Source organism: Nuphar pumila, chromosome 16, assembly GCF_984573655.1.
Source record: "Nuphar pumila chromosome 16, dmNupPumi1.hap1.1, whole genome shotgun sequence".
In the NCBI taxonomy this organism is placed as follows: Eukaryota; Viridiplantae; Streptophyta; class Magnoliopsida; order Nymphaeales; family Nymphaeaceae; genus Nuphar; species Nuphar pumila.
The window spans coordinates 75,800,907-75,826,682 of NC_143264.1; the positions used below are offsets into that span (position 1 = coordinate 75,800,907).

General features: G+C 36.1%; 1 protein-coding gene across 4 annotated transcripts in view; it reads right to left on the reverse strand.

Annotated features, from left to right (window-relative positions):
* LOC149813663 (uncharacterized) overlaps positions 1–25,776 on the reverse strand; it is a 97,950-nt gene that overhangs the window by 2,887 nt on the left and 69,287 nt on the right. For 3 of the 4 annotated variants that reach the window (XM_089992365.1, XM_089992363.1, XM_089992366.1), the window contains 8 exons: positions 4,390–4,475; positions 3,259–4,298; positions 2,996–3,157; positions 2,178–2,900; positions 1,975–2,074; positions 1,638–1,868; positions 1,384–1,508; positions 893–1,278 (listed from right to left, as the gene is read on the reverse strand). In XM_089992365.1, the coding sequence (XP_089848491.1) occupies positions 893–1,278; positions 1,384–1,508; positions 1,638–1,868; positions 1,975–2,074; positions 2,178–2,900; positions 2,996–3,157; positions 3,259–4,298; positions 4,390–4,475 (2,853 nt within the window). The remainder of the gene's footprint in view (positions 1–892; positions 1,279–1,383; positions 1,509–1,637; positions 1,869–1,974; positions 2,075–2,177; positions 2,901–2,995; positions 3,158–3,258; positions 4,299–4,389; positions 4,476–25,776) is intronic. The other variant, XM_089992364.1, reaches the window with a different exon arrangement.

Consider the following 25,776-nt stretch of genomic DNA (forward strand, 5'->3'; position numbering starts at 1 on the left):
TGCGTTTGAATGCTATCTTGGTCGCTAAATAGGCGTAGCAGTGAAGTCCACAGATTCAACTTAATGAAAAGAGCCCTACCCTAAACAGATCAAGATGCAGAAGGCGAGCAGCAAATCCTGTTAAAAGAAACCATGAATCCCTTCTTTCTGCCCTACTTCATGCCAATCACTCTCCTTCCTTCAATTGAATTCAAGCTGGAAGTCTCAAGTGAAGTAAGCCCTAGGCTACGGTTACTTCACTAGCCTTTTTTTTGGGCTTTATTCCTTCAAAAAGAAAAGGATGATTCCTATTGCTTTTTCTGGTGTGTGTGTGTGTGGACATTCTTGTGCCTGTGTGACTCAGCATTTTTAAAGGCCTGAACAACTAAACAATGTTAAACGACATAGAATGGTGTGGGCATGAAACAGATGCAGGCATAAATTCTTTTGGGACCTTAGTGTGATTCTACTCCTGTATATCTCGAGTGGAACACAGACCAAAATATGTACATTTGTAAAGCTATTCACAACAGAGAAACCTTTTACATATGAAAACCATAAAAACAGATGCAATTAGTGTTACTGGTGGCTTTCATCATATGGGTGATTCAAGATATTTTGGGCAGATCATGTATTTGATGATGAGGAAAAAACATATCAATGGATGGTGGCAACATCAGTGATGAGACTAGATATCCTAAGCAGATGCAAAATCAATTAATCAACATACTAAATAAGTAATGGCAATAACATACAGAAAAGGTGAATGTTTCACGTAAAACATGCAAAAAAATATGCATAACAGCTAATTGAAGTATCATTGTGCAGAGTAAAATGCATCATCATTTCTTGCATCAAATTGACAGTTCTTTGCAAATTGTAGTCAAAATGGTTCCATAGGCAGAGGGATTACCAGAGAAATGTCCGTTTGTCTTTGGCTGATGCTCTCGCGAGCCCTGTCTGATGGAGGTTCAACCTCTGTGGCGCACCAATTGGGTTTATAAGAGCTTGACAACTGACCCATTGATGATGGCAAGCTCACAGAGGCACTAGGCTTAGTTGCTTCAGAATCTTCTAGCGTTTGGTCAGAAGAGGACAACTCCTTGTCCAAAGGCACATAAGGAGGCATTCTTGAGACTGCAGCAGTTCCAGCTATCCCTACTGAGGAAAAATCTTTGCATGAAGATTCTGTGTCCATGTCAATTTTTGAAAGCTTCCTTGCAGAACCTGTCACTGGGTCTGAGCAACCAATTTTCCGTTCTCGGAATACACCCCAAAGAAAAAATAACCTGTTCCAGCCTGCAAAAATTCCCTATCACCATTAATTGAGGAAAGCAAGCAACAATTTCAATAAACTTCACAAGGAACCCTAAAGCTAATTAAAACATTTAAACAAAATATTACGCTGTGATTTGTCAGGCAGATGATTGGAAGTAAATATTAAAAGTTCAACCCCACCAAAATTAGCTTTTAGAGCCAAATCATTCCTCCACATATTTTCCAACAACTTCTTGTAGTCCCTTTCATAACTGTGGCATGAAAAAGAGATAAAGCATATATGTAAATAACAAAAAAGAACAAGATTTACCCTATGGATGCCACTTAGACCCCATATACCTGTAAGCCAGTATGAAACATTCTGAACACATATTACAAACCTCTCAACGTCCTTAGCGAAAAAGTAGAGAGCAATGTTGTCCTCTGTTGGATACTTGGCCTGAAACTGAACAGGCCAAGAACTCAAACGAGATATTTCTTCCAGCTGCATTCTAGAAGGAAACCTCTTGGCCGCTTCAAGAACTTTTGGTGATGCATATGTCGACAAATGTGCTTGAATTTCGTTATAAAAGTCAGCAACCTTCCCGTTTCTCTGTACCTCAAAACCACCTCTGAAGAAGAATACCCTCAGTTCAGTTGCACATCAATTCAATAACCAGACAAAATCAACTAACGAACTACAAATTGGAACCTTCAAGGAAAGAGAAGGTGTCATACTGCCATATATAAACATGTTCTGGAATGGCTGAATTTGTTGCACAACTAGTAAAAGGCTGAAAAGACCTCTCTCTCAAGCATGGCTCTGGTTTGTTTTCATCTGAAGGATAGTGAATGTTGGTCAAATCACCATTGGAGGAGTTTGACAGAAATAATGCATGCATAAAAATTCATTTTTTGCAAAACTAGAGAAGTTCTATTACCATCAGCAGTGGATCGTGCTAGCAACTCATGAGCATCAACTGTCTTCTCCAATGATGAATCACTTCCAGAGCCTGAACTAGTATGCACATTGATATCAGAAGCTACTCCTACAGCTGTTGGTACTGAACTTTTAGGAGCCAGTTCACTATTCCAATCAGTCATAGGCAAGGCTACATCATTTGAATGAACAGCTAGCCTATCATTTTCACAGTTCCTAGTTTTCTGGGATAAAGCAGACTCCACAGCATGAATCCACTTGCTTTTGCCTGTTACTTCCCTAGAACCACTTATAGCTGATGTAGTGGCAGAAGCACGAGGACTAATGTCAGCATCATTACCTCTATTTGGACAGAACTGTGCAACACGGCCAACTTCTTTACACTTGAAGCATCGGATCTTTCTAACATTAGCTGATAAATTCCGGGAGCGGGCAAAAGAGGAAGGTTCCTTGGACCTTGTTTCCAGGTTGCCAGATTCCCTCGACTGCAGCAAGCCTTCTTGTAGCTTGTGAGCAGGATTTGAGTATAATTTTTCAGGCATAATAGTACTGACTGGATTATCTTCCTTTGAACCACCTTGGTTCAGATTCTGTTCCATCATTTTGTGTTCAGCAGAATCAACCGCACTGGAAGGGTCATCAAAAGATGATGAAGCTTGCATATGCACTCGATTACTCTCAATACCAGTTTCCAAATCTGTTCTTTTTCTATCACCGTTTCCAGCTGCAGAAGAGCAACAGAACTTTTGAGAGTGAAGGAATCAGCAGCCACAGAACAAAAGTATGAAAAAAGAACAGAAAAACAATATTGCGCTCTACCTGAAGCCATTGCATTTTCCAATCCCATTGATGCATCAACAGCTATCGCCTTTAAAGTTTTTGATTTCTCATCAGGTTGCCCACTCCTTTTATCTGGCTGATTGCTTACTGGTGCCACATATTCGGCATGATACGATAGTGGTCGCTTCCTGCTAACATTTCCTGCAGTGCACAATATGACCATAATTCAGCATAGAGATTTAATTAATGTGGAAAATAATATGTGAAACAGCAGCAGCAACAAAAGAACATAAAAATTTTACCAAAAGCTATTGCTTTTTCTATATCTTTCTTAGGTGCTACAATTGCATCACTGGCAGCTTTTGTTTTTGCATCAGATTGCAAAGACTTAGTGTCAGATTTTGGAAGAGAGAGATTCCCAATACCAGCTGGCAGTGATGAACCATTCATGGGATGATCCAATTTAAAAGAATTCCTCCTTCCAATCAGATCGGATCCTTCATTGAATTGCTTCAAATATTTCGAGTCTTCAGCACGTGATAGATTCTGAGATTGCAACTTCGATCTCAAGTCATCCAGATTTAAGCTTCCTGTACTTGGGTTAGATTTGAATGATGCAGATTTGTTGATCATTCTGAGTGGTCCTTTCTTATCATCACCAAAGGAAGAGTTTCTAGCCAACAACTGTTTCTCGGGAACTTCATCCAGAACTTGTTTAACTTTCGGCTTTGGCTTTGGCTTTGTGATCTGTGAATTAGTCATTTTAGATAAAGAAACCCCGGCATCCAATCCCTTTGATAAGGTAGAGGCCTTGGAAGCCAAAGCAGAAGATGCACTGGGTGAACCATTTCCGCTGTCACTAACATGAGAAGACTTATGGGGTAAACTGTTAACTGGTGCAAACTTATTGCAAGGTGACTGCAATTTTGATTGCATCCTTGAGTTAGAGAAGGAGACAACCTCCTCAGTTGAGGGGACTGTATGGGTGGGCTTTAGCTTGGCTGTGTCTAAGTTCTTAAAAGAACCCTCTCTTGAAAATAAAGGCTTCCTTCTGGGGCTGGCTAAACATGATGATCCAATTTTTTTCACAGAAGTTTGTTTTTTAACTGCAGAAATGACTTCTGAATCATCCAGAATCTTGAGATCCAACTTACATGAACCCTTGGAGATTGAACTGACTTTAGAGATTTTATTTTTCTCATTTAACCATGGCAGCTTTAAAACTGGCATTGCAGTTTCAGATTTATCAGATTTCTGGCTATCAACATTCTCCTTAGACTTGCATACTTCACAGAGCCATTCACCTTCTGGAACTTTATCCAGCATTACTTGCATGCAGTAACTGATTTAGAGAAAGCAGATTTAGTCAGTAAAACTAGAACAAACAAATATTGCAATAGACAAGAGCAACGATAAAACTCAAAAGGTCTTACGTATGCTCTGCACCATCATTACATCTGCTACAAACAGCAAGCATCTCTTCACGACCAGCATCACCACAAATATCACAAACTTTTACCTGTTTTCATATCCAACTGAAAAGATCAAGAGATGGCCTGCCAATTTTAAATCAGTATACAAGGAATGAGGAAAAGTATAGCCATCTTGAATATCCTTTAATAAGTTTCCAAGAAAAGTGTTGGATATTCAGGAGAGAAGCAAGCACTTCTGGGTCTATGGATTCTTATAGGTCAAAATGACTTGACAAAATTTGCGAGTGACGAGGCACAAAGTGCATCAGTGGCATTGTAAAGGCTAGAGTATAAATTTGGGATGCACTTCACCACATGAAATGCTGCTATTCTTGTGCACAAATAAATAAAGCACAAAAACCATGATAATATATTGGATATATATACATATATTTATCTATATATACATATATGAATGTATATGCTATATATATATTATATATATTTAACTGTTTTTCTGTTGTAATAGGTTTTTCCCATGTAGGGGAATTTTAATCATTTTATGTATGTAATAAGTCCTGCCCATTAGGGGCAAACATGTCTTTTTCTTTCTTTTTTATATCCTTGTTATCTATCACAAGGACTTTTTGGTCATTCTACATATAGTCGTTGAGATCTCCCCAACTGCTATATTTATAGACGTTGGGATGATCCCAATGGCTATATGGTGACCCATGTAGCCTATATAAAGGGGTTAAAGTCTCCATTTGCTCTTAATGCTTCTTCTTAAGCATTTTAACATTAATAAAGATCCTATTTTTTTATGTTTTTGTGATTGCCCGTAGTGGCCATTGTATGCACTAGTTGTGTTCTTGTGATTGCCATTGATTGGCTCTTTGTATTGTCTCATTGTGGACTTGAGTTATTCTTTTTTCTCTTTGTATGCCCTTAAAGGCTTTTATTATTTCTGTTTGTTTGTTTGATTACATGGTATCAGAGCTTTGGGCTCTTGGAGCGCGTTGATTCGAGTTCGTGATTAAAGAAGTTTTGGTGATCTTAAAGTGAAGGAGTGCAGGAAACAAATTGGCTTACAGGAGGATCGTGTGATTGTGGACTCTCTTGCTTTGAAAAGCTCACCATCAACACTCTTAAAAATCTGTCTTCTCTTTTCTCTCTTCCTCACCTATTCTCTTTTGCTTTCTTTCTTTTTTTCTATAAGATGGGTGAAAAAGAACCCATGATGGTTGTCACATTCAAACTCGAAGATTCTATCTAATGTCGTCTACCACCAATCTTAAAAGTAAAAAACTTTGAGGGTATGTAAATAGAACTACATGTGAGCCACAACTCATACCAAAAAAAGATGGAGACCAAATCAAAGCCCTTGATGATAAATAAAGAAAAAAATACTTTAAAAAGTTTCATGTTAAGGTGGAGGATTGGGAAGCCAAGAATGCTCAAATCCTATCTTGGTTCTTAAATAACATGAAACTTAAGATAGCCGCCAATATTGTTAAATTTAAAAAAGCTTGTGATGCTTGGGTTTTTTTAAGGAATATGTTTGTACAAAAAGACTTGGCTAGGCAATATTTCCTTCAAGAGAAGGTTTGAACAAGACAAGGATAAAAGAGTGTGAGAGATTATTGTGGAACTCTCGCCTCTTTGGGATGAGTTGGTTGTGCTTGAGCCTCAATAGGAAGGACCTAATATCGAAATGAGGTGAAAACAATTGGAAAATAAACAACTCTTTACGTTCATATTTGGACTAAGGGTCGAGTTTGAGCAAGTTAGGTCCTATATTTTGCATAGGACCGTAACTACATCACTTAGAGATGCTCTTGCAAAGGTATACCAAGCCAAAACTCGACTTGGGATGAACAAAGGAAGTGAATAAGTCCTTGTCATGTCAAGACTTGGCAATTTTGTTAAAAATTATAGACCCCCTCATTTTGAGAGATAACTATGAGAGGAATAACTATGGTGGAGGGAGGAAGATATTATGCCATTTTTTGTAATGAACTGGCACATATCAAACCGGATTGTAAAAAAAAATATGTTGATTTATGGCACAAAAGATTAGGTCATCCAAATATATCTAAGTTGTCGCTTTCTCCTTTTTTGAAAACATCTTGCATTGAGAAAGAATTCATATGTAATGATTGTATTCTTGAAAACATGAAATTCATTCCACTCAGCCCTAGAACTTTTTTCTCTAAAAAACCTTTTGAACTTGTGTATTCGGATGTATGGGGACCGGCTCCGGTCATATCAAAAGAAGACTCTCTTACTATGTTGTGTTTATTGGTGTCTATGTTAAAATTACATGTATTTGAATACACGACAAGGGTATTTTTAGTCTTTTTTGTATTTAGAACGTTCCACTAGGGACTAAAATGTAAACTTTTATTTTCTTTTTATTTTTTCTGTTTTTATTTATTTGCTGTCAGATTTTTTACTGTTGGGAGATAATCCAACGTCTATTGGACTGCCTCCCATTCCTTGTGTGAGGCTCTATAAATAGAGCCTCACTCCTCTCTTTAATTAAATGCCCTTAGAAGTATATTGGTAATATGTTTATAAAGCTCTCTCCATTCCTATAGGCTTTTATGCCTTTCTTGCTATTTTGTATTTCATCTCTTTTGAGATTATAATTGGTCCATTAGACACCACGATTAGTGTGTTTGTATAAGCCCTTTGTTGGCATTGTATTTTTCACTCTTGTTTCATTTCATGGTGTCAGAGCTTGGCTCTTGAAAGAAGGTGAATCACGTGACTATTTCACATGAAGAAGTGCTCTTCAATCCTTAGTCATTCTCTAACTCCTCTACTCAAAATTTAAGTATTCATTATAGGAGAAAGAGAGCCTGCCACTGTCATCACCTACAAACTCAAAGAAACCAACTACAGATGTGGGCGACAGCAATGGAGAATCACATCAAGGGTAAAAAATTGTAGGGTTTTGTTAGTGGTTCTACTATCGAACCACAACTCAAATTGACTAGAAGAGAAGGAGATCAAGTCAAAGCCTTGTCCGAAGAAGAAAAAGAAAAAACCATGCAAGAATATCAAAATAAAATAGAAGATTGGGAGGCAAGCAATGCTCAAATACTCTCATGGTTTATAAATACCATAGAGTTTAAAATCACCATCAATATCATAAAGTTCAAGAAGGCATGTGATGCATGGAACTTTCTAAAAAGCAACTTTATCGAAAAGGATATGGCTAGACTTTATTATCTCCAAGACAAGGTACGTAATTCAAAACAAAGATATAAAAGTGTAAGAGATTTTTACGGTATTTTATCTCCTATTTGGGATGAATTAGCCATGTTGGTGTAATGAAATATGCGGAAGAATCCAAGAATGCTAAACCATTCACTATATCCCACACGGACAAATGCAACAAGCATAAGAGAGGAAATCCACTAAGGGATATACGAAGGGCCTTATAAAAAGGCTACACACATGAAAAATAATATCACTATTATTGAAGAGGAGCTCTCAAGAGCAATACCACATACAAGGGGGGTTCCCCCTATTTATAAGAAAAGGAGACCAAAGGGGCTCCCAATAGAGTCGTTGGGAGCCCCCAACGGTCACAATTGTGACCGTTGGGGGCCCCAACGACTCCATTGTGGGGCCCCTTTTCGGTATCCAAAAATACATTTAAAAAATAAAAAATAAAAAACAGTGAAATAAAAGAAATAAAACAAGTACCCCTATTGGGTACTTGTGAAAAGACCATAATACCCCTATCGGGTATTATGGTGAATATACATCTATATTTATATATATATATAGATGTATTATTACATATTATTACATATGTTTTAACACCCCCCCTCAAACTTTACGGGGGAATGACCGAAAGTTTGCCAAGAAGGAACAAGAAGCGAGGAGCAGGCAGGGCTTTGGTAAAGAAATCTGCAAGTTGATATTCTGAAGTGACGTATGGCAGTGTAACTGTCCCACGAAGATATTCATCACGTACATAATGACAGTCCATTTCAATATGTTTAGTCCTCTCATGAAAGATGTGGTTGCTGGCAATGTAGATAGCACTTTTGTTGTCGCAACAAAGCTTTGAAGCCCCGGTAATTTCGACTCCCATATCTTGAAAAAGACTTCGAAGCCACACAAGCTCCATTGTAGTCGTTGTCATAGCCCTGTATTCTGCTTCAGTAGAAGACAATGAGACTTTCTGCTGTTTCTTGCACCTCCAAGCAATTAGCGAATCTCCTAGAAAAACACAAAAGCCAGTAGTTGAGATTCGATCATTTGGGTTTCCTCCCCAGTCAGCATCAGTATAAGCCAGTAAGTCTAAAGAAGAGAGTGAGGATAGGAATAGCCCTTTAGTCAATGTATTTTTGATGTATCGAATGATCCGGAGCACAGCACTCATATGCACAGATGTAGGAGCATGCTGAAATGGGCTTGCAGAGTGCACAGCATGAGCAATATCCGGCCTGGTGATAGTCAGATAGGTGAGGGAGCCTATGAATTGCCTGTAGGGCGTATGATCATTCAGCAGAACTCCATCCTCCAGTCGTAGTTTAGCATTGATAACCTCGAGAGTCTCCACCTTTTTGTCATCTGAAATCCCAGATTTGGAACAAATGTCTGCAGCAAGCTTCATCTGTGACAATATATACCCTCGAGGAGAGTATGCTACTTCTATACCAAGAAAGTACCAGAGAAAACCCAGATCAGACATATCAAAATTATGTTTTAACATATTTTTAACATTAAGAATACCACTTTCATCATTGCCAGTGATGATCATATCATCAACATAAAGCAGAAGGATGATGATACTATTACCTGCACGTTTAACAAAAAGAGCAGTGTCAGTATAACATGAGCGAAATCCCAATTTTAACATGATAGCACTAAATCTATCATACCAAGCCTTAGGGGCTTGTTTAAGACCATATAAAGCTTTTAATAACCGAAGAGTTTGACCTTGGTTAACGCTAATTCCCGGCGGAGGGTCCATATATACTTCTTCATTCAACTGACCATTAAGAAAGGCATTTTTAACATCTAATTGGAATATAGGTCATTTCTTAGATGATGCTACCGCTATTAAAGTTCTAACGCTTGTCATGCGAGCCACGGGAGCAAAAGTCTCCTCATAATCGATGCCATACTCTTGTGAGTATCCCTTAGCAACTAATCTAGCTTTATAACGTTCTAGGGAACCATCACTTTTAGTTTTGACTTTGTAGACCCATCGACATCCTATAGCTTTCTTATTTGGAGGAAGAAGAACTATTTCCCAAGTTTTAGCCTTATTTAAAGCATCTAGTTCAACTTTCATTGCTTCAACCCAATGAGGTGTATTTTTTGCTTGATTATAATGGGAAGGCTCATAGTAAGAATGCAAGGCTATTAGACAAGCTCTATAGTTAGGTGAGAGAGTTTCATATGAGACAAACCTATTAGGTGGAATTGATGTTCTAGAAGAACGCCTAAGAGAGGTTTCTTCTAGGGATTCATTAAGCCGCAAGAATTTTTCTAAAGCACTAATAGGTTGGGCTTCCTCACGCCGAGTGTAAACTTGGAGATTGTCACCATTAGTTGGTGATACATCATTATCATGAGAATCATGAGTATTTTCTAAAACTTCCGGATGACTCAAAGAGTCATCATTTGAATCTTCTAAAAGATCATTGATAAACATATAATCAATTTCATTTGGTTTTTCCAATATTTCAAATCCATTTTCATCTTCTAAAAAGGTCACATCTTTGGAGACAAATAATTTATTGTTTTTATGGTCAAAGCATCTATATAGCCCTTTTGATTTTCACCATATCCTAAAAATACACATTCTATTGCTTTAGGTGACAATTTATCTCTTTTATGTAAAAGAACAAAGCATTTACACCCAAAAATACGAAGACGATTGTAGTCGGGTGTCATATTGAAAAGTTTTTCATAAGGAGAGATATTGTTCAATTTTGAAGATGGCATCCTATTGATTAAATAGGTGGAGGTTAACACAGCTTCGGCCCAAAAACTTTTAGGAATATTTTTAGAAATGAGTAAGGATCTAGTGGTTTCCAAAATATGTCTATGTTTTCTTTCTGCTAGACCGTTTTGTTGAGGAGTTCTTGGACAAGATTTTTTATGACAAATGCCATGTTGTTTTAGATATGATTGAAAATCATTTGATAAGTACTCTCCACCCGAATCGGATCTAAGAATGGATATTTGACTTTGAAATTGATTTTGAACTTTTGCATGAAATTCTTTAAAGAAGTTAAAAACTTCCGATTTAAAGTTAAGAAAATAAATCCATACATATCTAGTATAATCATCAATAAAAGCAACATAATACGAATAACCACCTTTGGATAGAACCGGAGATGGTCCCCAAACATCGGAATGCACCAATTCAAAAGGTCTTGTTGTCACAAAGGTTCTAATAGAAAAATGAGTAGACTTCATTTTTCCAAAAATGCAATCTTTGCAATTGATATCTTTTTCTTTACAAAACTTGTGTCCAAAAGGAAAAAGATACATTTTAGAGTAACTTGGATGTCCATCATTCAAAAGTATGGAGAAATTGATGGAGATGTAAATCATAGGATAAAGGTTGGGTGGATGAAATGGAAAAGTGCTACTGGAGTGTTGTGCGATCGTAGAATGCCATTGCGGTTGAAGGGAAAGTTTTATAGGACAACTATTAGACCCGCTTTACTATATGGTACGGAATGTTGGGCTGCCAAGAGACATCATATTCAAAAAATGAGTGTAGCTGAGATGCGGATGCTTAGATGGATGTGTGGAAATACAATAAAAGATAAGATTCGGAACGAAGAGATACGTAAGAAGGTAGGTGTTGCACCCATTGAAAATAAGATGCGAGAGAATCGTTTACGGTGGTTTGGACATATTCAGCGAAGGCCTAATGATGCTCCAGTTAGAAGGTTGGAGAAATGGGAAAATATATTAGTTAAAAGAGGTCGGGGTAGGCCTAGGAAGACTTGGATGGAGATGATAGGAAAGGATATGAATGCTTTGAACCTCACCGAGGACATGGCGTTGGATAGAAATGATTGGAGGAAAAGGATTCATGTGGAAGACCCAAAATGAATTTTTTTTTGGTTCATATCGCTGACCCCAATTGTTTTAGGATGAAGGCGTAGTTGTTGTTGTTGTTGTTTGGATGTCCAAGCCTTTTATGCCAAGTTTCAATATTTTTGTCTTGGACATAAATACAAAATGAGGTATTTGGAAGCATTAAGTTATCCATAAAATAAAGGTCTCCCTTCCTATGGCCTTGCCCAATCCGCTTCCCGGACCGGAGATCCTACACAAAGCACCCTTGGGATGAGAAAGATATTTCACATCCATGGTCGGCTATTTTAGAAACGGAAAAGAGGTCAAGATTTAATTTTGGAACTATTCTAACTTTTGGAACAAGGAAATTTTGAACATTTTTAGAGTCAAGAGTTCCAACACCATTTATTTTGAGAAAAGTTCCATCCGCCGTAGAGACAAAAGATATTTTTGAATTGGTGTGCACATTGGTTAATGCATTTTCATGAGGGGTCATGTGAAAAGATGCTCCGGAATCTAAAATCCAAGAGTACGTACCGGGAGGTGATGATGAGGCAATGGCAGCACCGGAGGTGGAAGAAGTAGCCTTTAGAATTTGTTAAAGAGCCAAGGAAATTTGTCCAAGAGTATCTTTAAGATCCCCGTTCTTGCCGTCATCTTCTTTGGTGGATGATTCTTCAACGGAAACCACCTTTGGCTTGAATGCTCCATTTAGCTTTGGGCAAACGGGTTTAATATGCCCCGGCTCATAACAATGATGACATATAATCATTTTTCTTCCACCACTCCCTTGCTTACCAAAATGAGGTGGTTTGTATGTTTTGACATGATTGCCGGTTTTAGATACGGCAAGAACTTCATCAATGCTTTTACCCATATTATGCCTAGTCTCTTCTTGAGTAATCTCGGCAATAGCCTCTTCTAAGGGAGGAAACGTAGATCTATGGAGAAGTGAGGATCTAACTTGTTCAAATTCGAGACGAAGCCCAAATAAAAATTGAAACAATCTATCTTGTTCCATTTGTTTTTGTCTTAGTACCACATCCTCCATAGACACCCATTTAGGCTCTAAAAGAGCCAATTCATCCCACAAAGGATTTAGAGCACTATAATAGTCTTGTATGCTCATGTCACCTTGTTTTGTGGTTCTCACTTTTTCTTGCAAAAAATAAGCTCTTGCAAGATCCTTTTGGGTAAACAAACCTTCATAAAAAACCAAGCTTCATTTGCCCGGCGGAATTTTGCAATATTTGCACATACCTTAAGTTCAACATTATTCATAAACCATGCTAGGATTTTTGCATGGTTGCTCTCCCAATCTTCCATTTGGTGATGATAATCTTCAATAGCCTTGAGACGAGCATCGCCTTCAAGTGCTTTCTCTTGATCTTCTTCCATCTTTGTGAGCTTAAGTTGGGGTTCCGGAACGGTTCCCATTACATAACCCCAAAGCTTCTTACCTTTGAGATTATTCTTCATTGCGGATGCCCACATCATGTAATTTTTTCCATTGAGCTTGAATGATAGATCGATCTTGACTTCCATTGCTACAAAATGGAGGTGTGAAAAAAAAGTAGAGAGATACACGATTTTACCTTAGAAGATCGTATGGCTCTGATACCATATAATGAAATATGCGGAAGAATCCAAGAATGCTAAAGCATTCACTATGTCCCACACGGACAAATGCAACAAGCATAAGAGAGGAAATCCACTAAGGGATATACGAAGGGCCTTATAAAAAGGCTACACACATGAAAAATAATATCACTATTATTGAAGAGGAGCTCTCAAGAGCAATACCACATACAAAGGGGGTTCCCCCTATTTATAAGAAAAGGAGACCAAAGGGGCTCCCAATAGAGTCGTTGGGAGCCCCCAACGGTCACAATTGTGACCGTTGGGGGCCCCAACGACTCCATCGTGGGGCCCCTTTTCGGTATCCAAAAATACATTTAAAAAATAAAAAATAAAAAACAGTGAAATAAAAAAAATAAAACAAGTACCCCTATTGGGTACTTGTGAAAAGACCATAATACCCCTATCGGGTATTATGGTGAATATACATTTATATTTATATATATAGAGATGTATTATTACATATTATTACATATGTTTTAACAGTTGGAACCAAAATGTGAAGGTTCGGCTATTGAAATGAGAAAAATCTCAAATTGAAAGAGAAAATATTTTTTCTTTCCTTTATGGCCTCCGACCGAAATTTGAGCAAGTAAGATCTTTCTTACTTAATAGGGTCACTACTCTTTCTATAAGTGAGGCCCTAGTTCAAATTTGTCAAGAGGAAACAATACTTGAACTGCACAAGTCTAATGATAAAGGTTCTTGCCATGGCAAGACCCAAAAATTTTTGTGAAAATATATAAACCACCTCACTTCGAGAAAAAACTCAATAGGGAAGGACACCATGGAGGAGGATACAAAGGTAAAATTATTTGTCATCATTGTAAGGAACCGGGGCATATAAGACAGGATTGTCCCAAATTTAAAAAGGTGGCCGCCTTAAGTGAAGAACCTTAAGAACCAAGAAAATAGAGCAACTTCATTGAATTAGATATTGCTCAAATAGCAGAGGTCGTCTCACAAATACTTAAAGTCACTCCTTCTACATCCGGCGCTGCCATCTCCTCGTCTTATCCTCCAGGTAAAACCACTTGGATTTTCGATTCGGGTGTCTCTTTTCATATGACTCATAATGAGTCTCTCTTATCTGATTGCACTAAATCATATTTTTCATGTGTATCAAATGTCAATGGGACCTCTTTAAAAGTCAAAAGCATAGAAAACCTTGACAATATTTCAAAAAAAAATTGTCCCAAAAGTGAGTTATTCCCAAATTGGATTTAAACCTTTTTCCGATCTCTCAATTTTTTTACTACGATTGCAAATTATTTTTCTCATCTAAGGCTTGTTGAGTGTGGGATCTCCAGTCAGGAAAGTTGATTGGGCAAGGCCATAGAAGAGGAGACCTTTACTACATGGATTTTCTATGTTTGTCAAAAAAATGCATTTTGTAATCATGTCAAAGACATTAATCTGGATCTTTGGTATAAAAGATTAGGACATCCAAGTATATCAAAATTATCTCTTTTTTCATTTTTAGAAAAATTTTGTAAAGATAAAAATTTTGTAAGGATATGAATGCTTTGAACCTCACCGAGGACATGGCATTGGATAGAAATGAATGGAGGAGAAGGATTCATGTGGAAGACCCAGAATGATTTTCTTTGTTGGTTTATATCGCCGACCCCAATTGTTTTGGGATGAAGGCGTAGTTGTTGTTGTTGTTGTTGAAAATTGTATACTTGGAAAAATGCAAATGATACATTTTGGTTCTAGAACCTCTGTGTCACATGAAATTTTTAAATTAATGCATTTGGATGTATGGGGTCCTGCTCCAGTGATATCAAAAGGTGGTTATTCGTATTATGTTATATTTTTTATAAATGATTTTATTACACACTTGGATTTACTTTCTAAAACTCAAATGCGAAGTTTTCTCATGTTTTAAAAACTTTCATAATCTTGTTAAAAATCAATTTAAAACAAACATTAAAGTTTTCCGCTCCGACTCTGGGGGAGAGTTTATTTCAAATGAATTTCAATTATATCTAAAAAATCATGAAATTGTTTATCAAAAATCATGTCCTAGAACCCCCCAACAAAATGGGATTTCTAAAAGAAAACATCGTCACATCATTGAAACTACTAGAACTCGGCTTATTTCAAAAGAAATTCCAAAACAATTTTGGGTCGAAGCCGCCCTAACCGCAGTATAGCTAATAAATAGAATGGCTTCTCAAACATTGGAAAACAAATCTCCTATTGAAAAACTCTTTAAAATTCCTCTTGATTTAAAAAGACGACGGGTATTTGGTTGTAAATGCTTTGTACTTCTTGAAAAATATAACAAACTCTCTCCCAAAGCCATAAAATGTGCCTTTCTTGGATATGCCGATAATAAAAAAGGATATTGTTGTTATGATCAAATAAATGATAAACTTTACATTTCTAGAAATGTTGTTTTTTTGGAAAATGACAATGGATTTGATTATGAAATTCCTAAGGAAGAACCCGAGTATGCTTTCTTATTTGATTTGTTATCCAAATCAAATAATGAAATTGTTGATATTGAAAATCTTGAGTCTATTAATGACTCAAGTAGTGATCCATCTCAAAATCTTATTCAATACTCCAAAAGGGATAACGGAGAATATCCATGTGCTCTTGAAAGATATAATCAACTAAAAAATACTGAAGAAACCAGTGTCAGAATATCGAAAAGAACTCATAGGTCTCCAAATAGGTTTGTCTCATATGAATCCTTCTCCCCAAACTATAAGGCTTGTCTTTTGGCCATTCATTCCTATCACGAACCTTCCAACTACAACGAAGCTAAAAACATAAAAGAATAGGTTGAAGCTATGAAAATAGAATCAGATGCCTCAAACAAGACTCATACTTGGGCAATTCAACCATTACCTCTAGGAAAAAAGACAATAGGGTGTAGATAAGTTTTTAAAATTAAAACAAAAAGTGATGGGTCTCTCGAAAGATATAACGCAAGGCTAGTTGCAAAAAGATATTCTCAAGAATATGGTATAGATTATGAGAAGACCTTTGCCCCAGTTGCTCGTATGACTACAGTTAGGGCTCTAGTAGCAGTAGCATCCATCAGAAAATGATTTGTATATTAGCTAGATGTTAAGAATGCATTCTTAAATGAAAACTTAAACGAAAAAGTATACATGGATCCCCCTTGGTCTGACTATTGAAAATGATATGGTTCTTCGCCTTCAAAAGGCTCTATATGGGCTTAAACAAGCCCCCAAAGCATGGTATGATCGATTTAGTGGTACTATGTTTAAACCATAGTGACCAGTGTTGTGAAAAGCGTTGAGGCGTAGCGAGGCGCTCGACCAAAATCTGAGGCGAGGCGTAAAGCGTAAGCCTAAAAAAAACTATAAAAAAATATCTAAAATTATAAATAAATAAAAAATTCTTTATTGATGAAACAACAACTAACAAGAAATAAAAAATCTCAAGTAAATACTGAAAAAACATGAGATTAACATGTAAAAAAATAACATTAATGCAACAACTGGATCTATGTAAGTATGTTAAAACATGAGCATTCGTTAAATAAAAAATTAACATTAACAATGAAATGCATATTAGCATTAACAATATCAAATGTATAATTTCTTATGTGAAGGCATTATCTGTTAATGGAGATGACATGTCAACATAATTAACATTAGCATTAACAACTTGATTTATGTAAGTATCTAAGAAATAAAACATGAGCATTTATTAAATAAAAAATTAATATTAGCATTAACAAGATGAGGAATTTCTTCTTCTTCTGCTTCTAAATTATAAATAAATAAATAAAAATTATTGATAAAGCAGCAACTAACAAGAAATAAAAAATCTCAAACAAATACTGAAAAAATACGAGAATAACATGTAAAAATAACATTAATGCAACAACTTGATCTATGTAAGTATCTAAGAAATAAAACATGAGTATTCATTAAATAAAAAATTAACATTAGCATTAACAAGATGAAGAATTTCTTCTTCTTCTTCTTCTTCTTCTTCTTCTAAAATTATAAATAAATAAAAAATTCTTTATTGATGAAGCAACAACTAACAAGAAATAAAAAATCTCAAACAAATACTGAAAAAACACGAGATTAACATGTAAAAATAACATTAATGCAACAACTTGATCTATGTAAGTATCTAAGAAATAAAACATGAGCATTCATTAAATAAAAAATTAACATTAGCATTAACAAGATGAGGAATTTCTTCTTCTTCTTCTAAAATTATGTAAGTATCTGAGAAATAAAACATGAGCATTCATTAAATAAAAATTAACATTAGCATTAACAAGATGAGAAACTTTTTCTTCTTCTTGAGGCATGCCTCGAGGCGTATGAGGCGCACGAGGCATAGGCCTCAAGGCGTATGAGGCGCACGAGGCGTACGCCTCAAGGCGCATGCCTCAGGCTCTTTACGCCTTGTACCTACGCCTCAAGGCAAAAAGGCCCTTGCCTTGAGGCGAGGCGCACTTTTTGCGCCTTGAGGCGCGTTTTTAATAACACTGATAGTGACAAAAGTTTTTATCGGCAATTTTTTGTTTTCCAAAAACTCTCGAGAAATTGAAAAAATTCCATAAATCTCATATTTTTTCAGAAAAATCTCAGCAATAAAAAAATAATTAAAAATATATAAATTATTTTTTATAAGAAAATATTAATAAAAAATAATTAAAAATAAAAATATAGGAATTTTTCGTGATAAATAGACGTTTGAAATGCAAATATCGCATTTAAATCACGGTATTTATGTTTTTTCATAAATCTCACGATATATTGAAAATCTCGCGAGAAATTGTCGTTTTAAACTTTCAGGCAATTTCTCGTGATATTATCGCGAGATTTTCATAAATCTCGTGATATTTGTAACACTGGTTTAAACTTGGATTTAACTCTTGTTTCACTGACACTGCTCTTTTTGTTAGATCTACATGTACCTCATTGATTATTCTTCACTTGTGCGTCGATGATATGATCATCACTGAGAATGATCAAAAGAAAATTGATGATATTAAAATCTTGCTTAAAAATCTTTTGATATGACTAACCTTAGTTTTTTGAGATATTTTTTAAGAATTGAGGTAGCCTATTCGCCAAGAGAATACATTTTATCTCAAATCAAGTTTGCAGCTGATATTGTTGAGCGTTTGAGAATCACTGATACAAAATTTGTTGATACTCCTGAAGTGATAAATGTCAAAATGTGAGTTGAAGATGGAGTGTTATTAGATGATCCAACTCCTTATAGACAACTTATTGGATCATTAATGTACATGTACATTACAAGGACAGATATTGCGCATATTGTACACACTGCGAGTTAATTTCAACATGCTCCCACGACGGTCCACATGAGTACAGTATTAAGAATAGTTCGATACGTTAAAAAACAATATCTAAAGGGCTATTCTTTTCCTCTTCATTCTCTGTAAATCTTATTGCTTATACTGATTCTGACTGGAGAGGAGATTCCCAATAATCGTCACTCAACTACATGCTTTTGTGTGTTTTTAGGTGATTCCCTCATCTTTTGGCACTGCAAAAAACAACAAAATGTATTTTTATCCTCTACGAAAATTGAGTACAGGGCAATGGCTACAACAACCACCGAGGTCGTGTGGATGAGAGCGCTCCTTTCCGACATGGGTATTGATGTCTCCAAATCTTCGAAACTATGCTATGATAATAAAAGCGTCATATATATAGCCAGCAATCACACATTTCATGAGCGAATAAAACACATTGAGATGGATTGTCACTATGTTAGCGAAGAATATTTGAAGGGGACTATTACGTTGCCATATGTTCTGTCCGAATTTCAAGTTGTGGACTTTTTCACCAAAGCTCTTCCGCTGCCCAGATTTTTGTTTCTTAGCAAACTTTCGATGATTTCGTAAGTTTGAGGGGGAGTGTTAAAATTACATGTATTTGAATACCCGACAAGGGTATCTTTAGTCTTTTTGTATTTAGAACAGTCCACTAGGGACTAAAATGTAAACTTTTATTTTCTTTTTATTTTCTGTTTTTATTTATTTGTTGTCAGATTTTTTGGGAGACAGTCCAACGTTTGGTGGACTGCCTCCCATTCCTTGTGTAGAGCCTCACTCCTCTCTTTAATTAAATGCTTAGAAGCATTTTGGTGATATGTTTATAAAGCTCTCTTCATTCCTATAGGCTTTTATACCTTTCTTGCTATTTTTTATTTCATCTCATTTGAGATTGTAATTGGTCCATTAGAGACCACAATTAGTGTATTTGTATAAGCCCTTTGTTGGCATTTTATTTTTTACTCTTGCTTCATTTCAGCCTATACTACATATACTTGAATTTATTTTCTTAGGCAAAAATCTTAAATCCTCTCATATTTTAAAGAATTTTACAAAATTATAATTGTTACTTTTCGAACAGACTCAAGGGGAGAATAATTATCTAATGAGCTTAAAGACTATTTAAAAGAAAATGACATTCTACATCAAACATCTTGACCAAATACTCCATAACAAAATGGTTTGGTTAAAGGAAAACATTGTCATATTGATGAAACAACATAAACTTTACTCATTTCAATAATGTCCCGAAAAAGTTTTGGTCCAAAGGAGCACTTATCGCGGTATATCTTATCAACCGGATGCCCTCATCATCTTCGCAAAATATATTTTAGATTGAAAAATTTTACCAAACCACTCTAGATTTAAGTTAAGAATTTTTTTATGTAAATATTTTGCACTCGCTGAAAAGAGAGATAAATTATCTTCTAAAACCATTGAGTGTATTTTTCTTGGGTATGGAGAAAACAAAAAAGGATATATATGTTATGATTTGAAAAATGATAAACTGAATATTTCAAGAAACGTGAATTTTCTTGAAAAAGAAAATGGATTTAATATAGATAAGTCTAAGAATGATTATGAGTATTCCTTTTTATTTAATTTGTTACCTAAGAAAGGTAGTGATAGTAATGAATTAGAAAATGATCATGATGGAATCATACATATTGATGATTCTAGTGACTCCTTTAATGGAGAAGTTATGAATCATGAGATTCAAACTTATTCTAGAAGAATTGGTGAGGATCCTCCATATGCACTTGATAGGTATTTACAAAATCAGCCATATGAAGAATCTAGTAGTAAAAAACCCAATGGGACCTCAAGAGCTCCAAATAAGGAATCTTTTTCACCTAAATATAAAGCATGTCTTATGTCTATTCATTCTTTTTATGAACCTTCGAATTATAAAGATGCTAAAGATTATCCAAAATGAGTAGATGCTACGAACCCAGAGTTAGGAGCTCTAGAAAAAGCTAAAACATGAGAAATTCAATCATTACTCAAAGCAAAAAAGACTAGGATGTAGATGAGTCTATAAGGTTAAAACAAAAAGAGAGATCTTTAAAAAGATTTACGGCAAGACTAGTAGCAAAAAGACAGAAAAAATATGCTCAAGAATATGAAATTGATTATGAGGAAACCTTTGCACCTGTAGCACGTAATGACTAGTGTAAGAACCCTTATTGCCTTAGCATTCATTAAAAGTTGGTATATCTACCAACCAAATGTCACAAATGTGTTTTTGAATGGGGAACTAAATGAGGAAGTGTACATGGATCCTACTTTCAATCTTCGGATCAAGAGAGAAAAAGTTCTTCGTTTGAAAAAAACTTTGTATGGGCTCAAACAAGCCCCCAAAGCTTGGTACGATGGAGTTAGTAATGTTATGTTAAATTTGGGTTATAAGTCATGTTATAATGACACTACTCTTTTTATCAAAGATACAAGTGTCAGCATTGTTATTTTGTTGTTATATGTGGATGATATAATTATTACAGGAAGTGAAAAGAAGAGAGTGAATGAAATTAAAAGAATTCTTAAAACGCATTTTGATATGTTTGACCTTGATTTCTAAAGATATTTCTTAGGTATAGAAGTGGCTTATTCACCCAGAGGATATATTTTATCCAAAATGAAGTCGGATGCGTATATCATTGTCAAATCAGGAATCTTTAACGATAAGAAAGATGATGTGCCAGAAGTTATCAATGCAAAACTAAGATTGAAGATGGGACGCTTCTTAAAGATCGAACTCCATACCGGCAATTGATTGAAACCCTGATCTATGAGACCAGAAATTGCTCATGCATTGTATTCAGCCAGTCAATTTCAGCATGCATCAACTATAGTGCATATGAGTGTCGTTTTGAGAATTGTCTGATATATCAAAACTTCTATATTCAAAGGGCTTTTTTATCCTCCTCTTCTTTAAATTTAATTGCTTATACTAATGCAGATTGAATAGGAAACCCAAATGCTAGAGTCTCAACTATTAGTTTTTGTATTTTTCTAAGAGACTTCTATATTTTAGAGGTGCAAGAAGCAACAAAAGGTCTTGTTATCATCAATGGAAGTTGAATATCGAGTTATGACAACCACAAACAGGAAGATTATCTGGTTGAGAAATCTTCTCAAGGATATGGGTGTTGTCATCTCGGGTCCTTCGAAGATGTGTTGTGACAATAAAAGTGTTATATATTGCAAGCAACCACACCTTCCATGAACATACCTAGCATATAGAGATTGATTGTTACTATGTCAGAAAAAAATATTTAAGAGGGATAGTTGAGTTGCCTTGTGTTACTTCTAAATGGCAGCTGATAGATTTCTTTACTAAGACCTTGCTTTCACCTCATTTTTATTATCTTCTTGGCAAAAAATTTAGTAATCATAAGTTTGAGGGAGAATGTTAAAATATATTGGATATATATATATATGGGAAATGAAAACCTACCCAATAAGAAAACAATTTTATCATATTTTCGTGTTTTTTTGAAATTTTGACCTTATAGTTGTGATATATGTGATTGTTTTTATAGGAATCAATTCTTAGAGCATTTGAATCTGATGCATGGATAGGTTTTTATATGTAATGCCCATAATTTTTAGGCATTTATTTAAACATATTATAATATATATATTTCATAACAGAGGGATTTGGGCCTGGGATCCAAATTTCAGATCCAGGACCCATAAAGGGGTTTTTCGAATAAATTTACCTCGTAAATTTGATATGTATGTATAAGTACAATAATTTTTAATTAATTAAATAATTCGAAGAATAATTATTTAATAGGGGTGCGTAGATGGGTATGGGATCCACATACCGGATCCATATACCTATATATATTTTAATATATATATATATGAGTATAATCATAAATAAATAAAATTAATTTTTTGGGAATAATAATTAGTATAAAAACTAAGTATTTAGGGTTGGATCCATGATTGGACCCAAATGAATCCAACATGTGGATCAAGGACCCATGAGGTGGTCTTTATATCCACATTTATAATAAAACTAATATTTAAAACAAATAAATACATATATATATATATATGTATATATAAACCTAATACGAGGATCCACAGTCGGATCCATCCGGATCCAACTTGTGGATCCATATGGTAGGGGTATAGCACGAACCCTAGTTGGGGTCGGCTACCGGGTCTCGGGTTCGGACCCGGGCCACACCCGATGTAAGGGGTATAAGAGGAAAAAGAAAAAGGGGCAACCCGATAAGGGTTGCCCGATAAGCCTGTAACAGAAAAAGAAAGGGGAGGGCGTAAAACAGAATTGTGCTTAGGGCACGATTCTTGTTTTCAAGAATCGGAAACAAGGAAGGAGGGGTTTTGGGCCGATAAAAGGGGGAACGGAGAGAGGGTTTGCTCTCTTCTATTGAGTTCTCTCTCTTCCCCCGTCTCTCTCTCTCTCTCCCTCTCTCTCTCGTGTGGGGCATGCATTGGGGAGGTGGAGGTCGCCGGAAAGCTGCAGCCACCAGCAGCCCCCTTCTCCTGTCCTTTCCCTTGGGTGCGGCAACCACCGATGCCAGCCCTAGCTACTGTTCCCAGCCAACAAGGCCATCAAAGACCTCTTTCTCTCACGGCAGCAACCCCAAACACCGATTCAAAGGTACGGGTTTCTCCTTTTGTTTCGAATAGGGTAAGGAGCACAGATTCGTATTCTATGCAATATTTTAGAAAAAAATATATGAGAGAAGTAAGTCTGAGTATTTACTCCTATAAGGGTTTGATATCCCTATCTTTCGAACTATATTTTGGGGAAAATATGTACTTTTGAGGATCTTGTTCGTGGATCCCTAAATCATGATAGATTCACATCTTTATAACATTCACAAATCAGGTCCAGTTTTAGAATATGTAAGATCGTGGGGGTATGATGCAAGAATAAGCATTAGCATGCATACTTACTAAGATGCGTACAGGAGCATGGGTTATTAGCTTATGGATTCATGAAACGTATTCCAGATTTTGATTAGTTATATAGATACAAAAAAAAATTCACTGCCAATGTGAATTGTTCAAGAGATATCTACGTTTGATAGGATCCAGCTTTGCCAATTAGAATTAAGACAGGTTGTCTAGTTGAAAAGGTACATCCATCCCATACCATAGATACTTTCTAAAATGTGACACCAGGGAAGGTCTGCCTGCTTTAGTAGTCACAGTCTTTGTTCAAGATTTTTTTCCCCTCATTTATTGCATCAAAAAAAGAAAACTGTGTTTGGGATAAGAGACCCAGTTGTATTGGTCTTAGCCTACAATACCGAGTGAAACTCCAAGCGCCTAGCTTGAAGGTATGGATGGATCTTAGAGACCTATAGTGCATCTTTTTAATTGGATGTTTGCATTAGAAATAATATATAGTATTTAAATGATGGACATATTCTCGTGTTATTGAGAAAAAAAAACAAAACAAAGAAAAAAACCTTGCTTCCTATGAAATCAAATACCACACCCCATTTACAGGAAGCATCAATTAGTTTGGAGTAGGTTTATGAATCCTTCCCAGGTCTGAGTGTAGCTTCAATGCTTTTAGAAGGAGAAAATCATCTTTGTATGTATCTAGCATGTGTTACAAAAAAAAAACAACAATTGCTAGTATTTAAAAATATGTATATCTGTTGAGCAGTGGTGGGCCAATCAGCCCCAGCCGACTAGGTCGGCTGGGTGGGTTTGGCTGCATGCTAGACCCAGCCCACTCAGTCGGCTGGGTCATGGGTGCAGCGATTCTTTTACAAAAAGGGAAATATATATAATATGCAATTTGGAGTGGATCTGTCCAAATTTTCTTTGCTCATGGGGATAAAATATGCCAAGTGTATTAGACTTAATCATATGCATACAAAGGGGTGATATTTCTTATGTGCTTAAACTTGATAAATAATCCTTGTTCGAAATTATTGTTGTAAGTGAGTGTACTTGTGCATATACACATGGAATTTAAATGCTTTTGCAGGGTCAAAATGGCATGGTTGTTCGTATGTTTTAATTGGAACGATTCATGAATGAACTCTTGCATTTGACATGAGTATCTGCATGTCATGAAAACATGCATTTAATGTGGGTGTGTAAATTTATGCTTATACTTATGAAATTATTGTTTCATGCACAACTTGCATACATGAATGCGCATTGAAAAACATGTGAAAAGAATGCATAAGTGGCATACTTTTTATGGTTTTTGCTTATGAATGCATTGATGGTCAATTGGATCATCAGGGGCTGGGTGGGCCTCGAGAACCAGTTGTTCTCTGTTTTAGTTATTTTGATGCATTATGCAAATCAGAAGTGATATTATGGTTTTCACTGCACTGTTCTTTGTTGCTACGGATTATGGTCCCGTGAAGAGCTTGGCATGTTGTTTTGCAAGCTTATGTTATTAATTTTTGCACGTTGATTTGCAAATGTAAAAAAAAAAGAATGAATTAATAACAAGATAAAAGAAAATAAAGAACAGTGTAATTCATTTTCTCTTTGATGTCCCTACTGTAGTGTGGGAATCTTGGATGTTGCGGTTTGGGGGGAAACCGTGAGGATACAAAAACTCTATGTGCGTTAGGGAGAGTCTGCCACTTTTCCTGGGGGTGGTGTGTTTTGACACAACTGTTGTTGTTTTGGTATACCAATAAAGTGACGCCAGTGGATGCTGTTTTCCATGGTGTCCCCTGAAAGAAAGGAGCCTTCGATCTCACCTTGCCTGTCACAGAGAAAGAGATGGAGGAGAGAGAGGAAGAGAAAGAGAAGAGAGAGAGGTTTTAGAGAAAGGGGTTCAGTCGATCATCGGCTGACCCTATCGTTCTATTTAATGTATTAAGAAAGTAAAAACTAGGGTACGAAAATACCCCTTTGAACATGTTAATATACATATACACTAATTGGGTCTGGACCCGATCTAATATATAAATGGATCGGGTCAGACATATACACCGTGATGACTTCTTTTCAGCCTCCCTCAAGTTGTGCATGGTGCTGAACCATGTACAACTTGCTTTTCAGAAACCAAAATCTGTCCTTCGTCAACCCTTTAATGAGAATGTCAGCAACTTGTTTTTCAGTTGGCACATACATAGGCTCAATCTCTTTATCTTCAACCTTTTTTCTAATAAAATGTTGATCTATTTCAATGTGCTTTGCTCGACTATGGTGGATGGGATTGAAGGACATGTTGATGGCACTTTGATTGTCACACAACAACAGTGACCGAGCAATCGGTTCTCCCATTTCTGTCAGGAGATGTCTTATCCATGTAACCTCGGCCGTGGCAGTGGCCATGGATCTGTATTCAGCCTCAGTGCTCGATCTAGCAACCGCCTTTTGTTTTCTACTGCTCCAGGATATCAAGTTTGGCCCAATGAAGC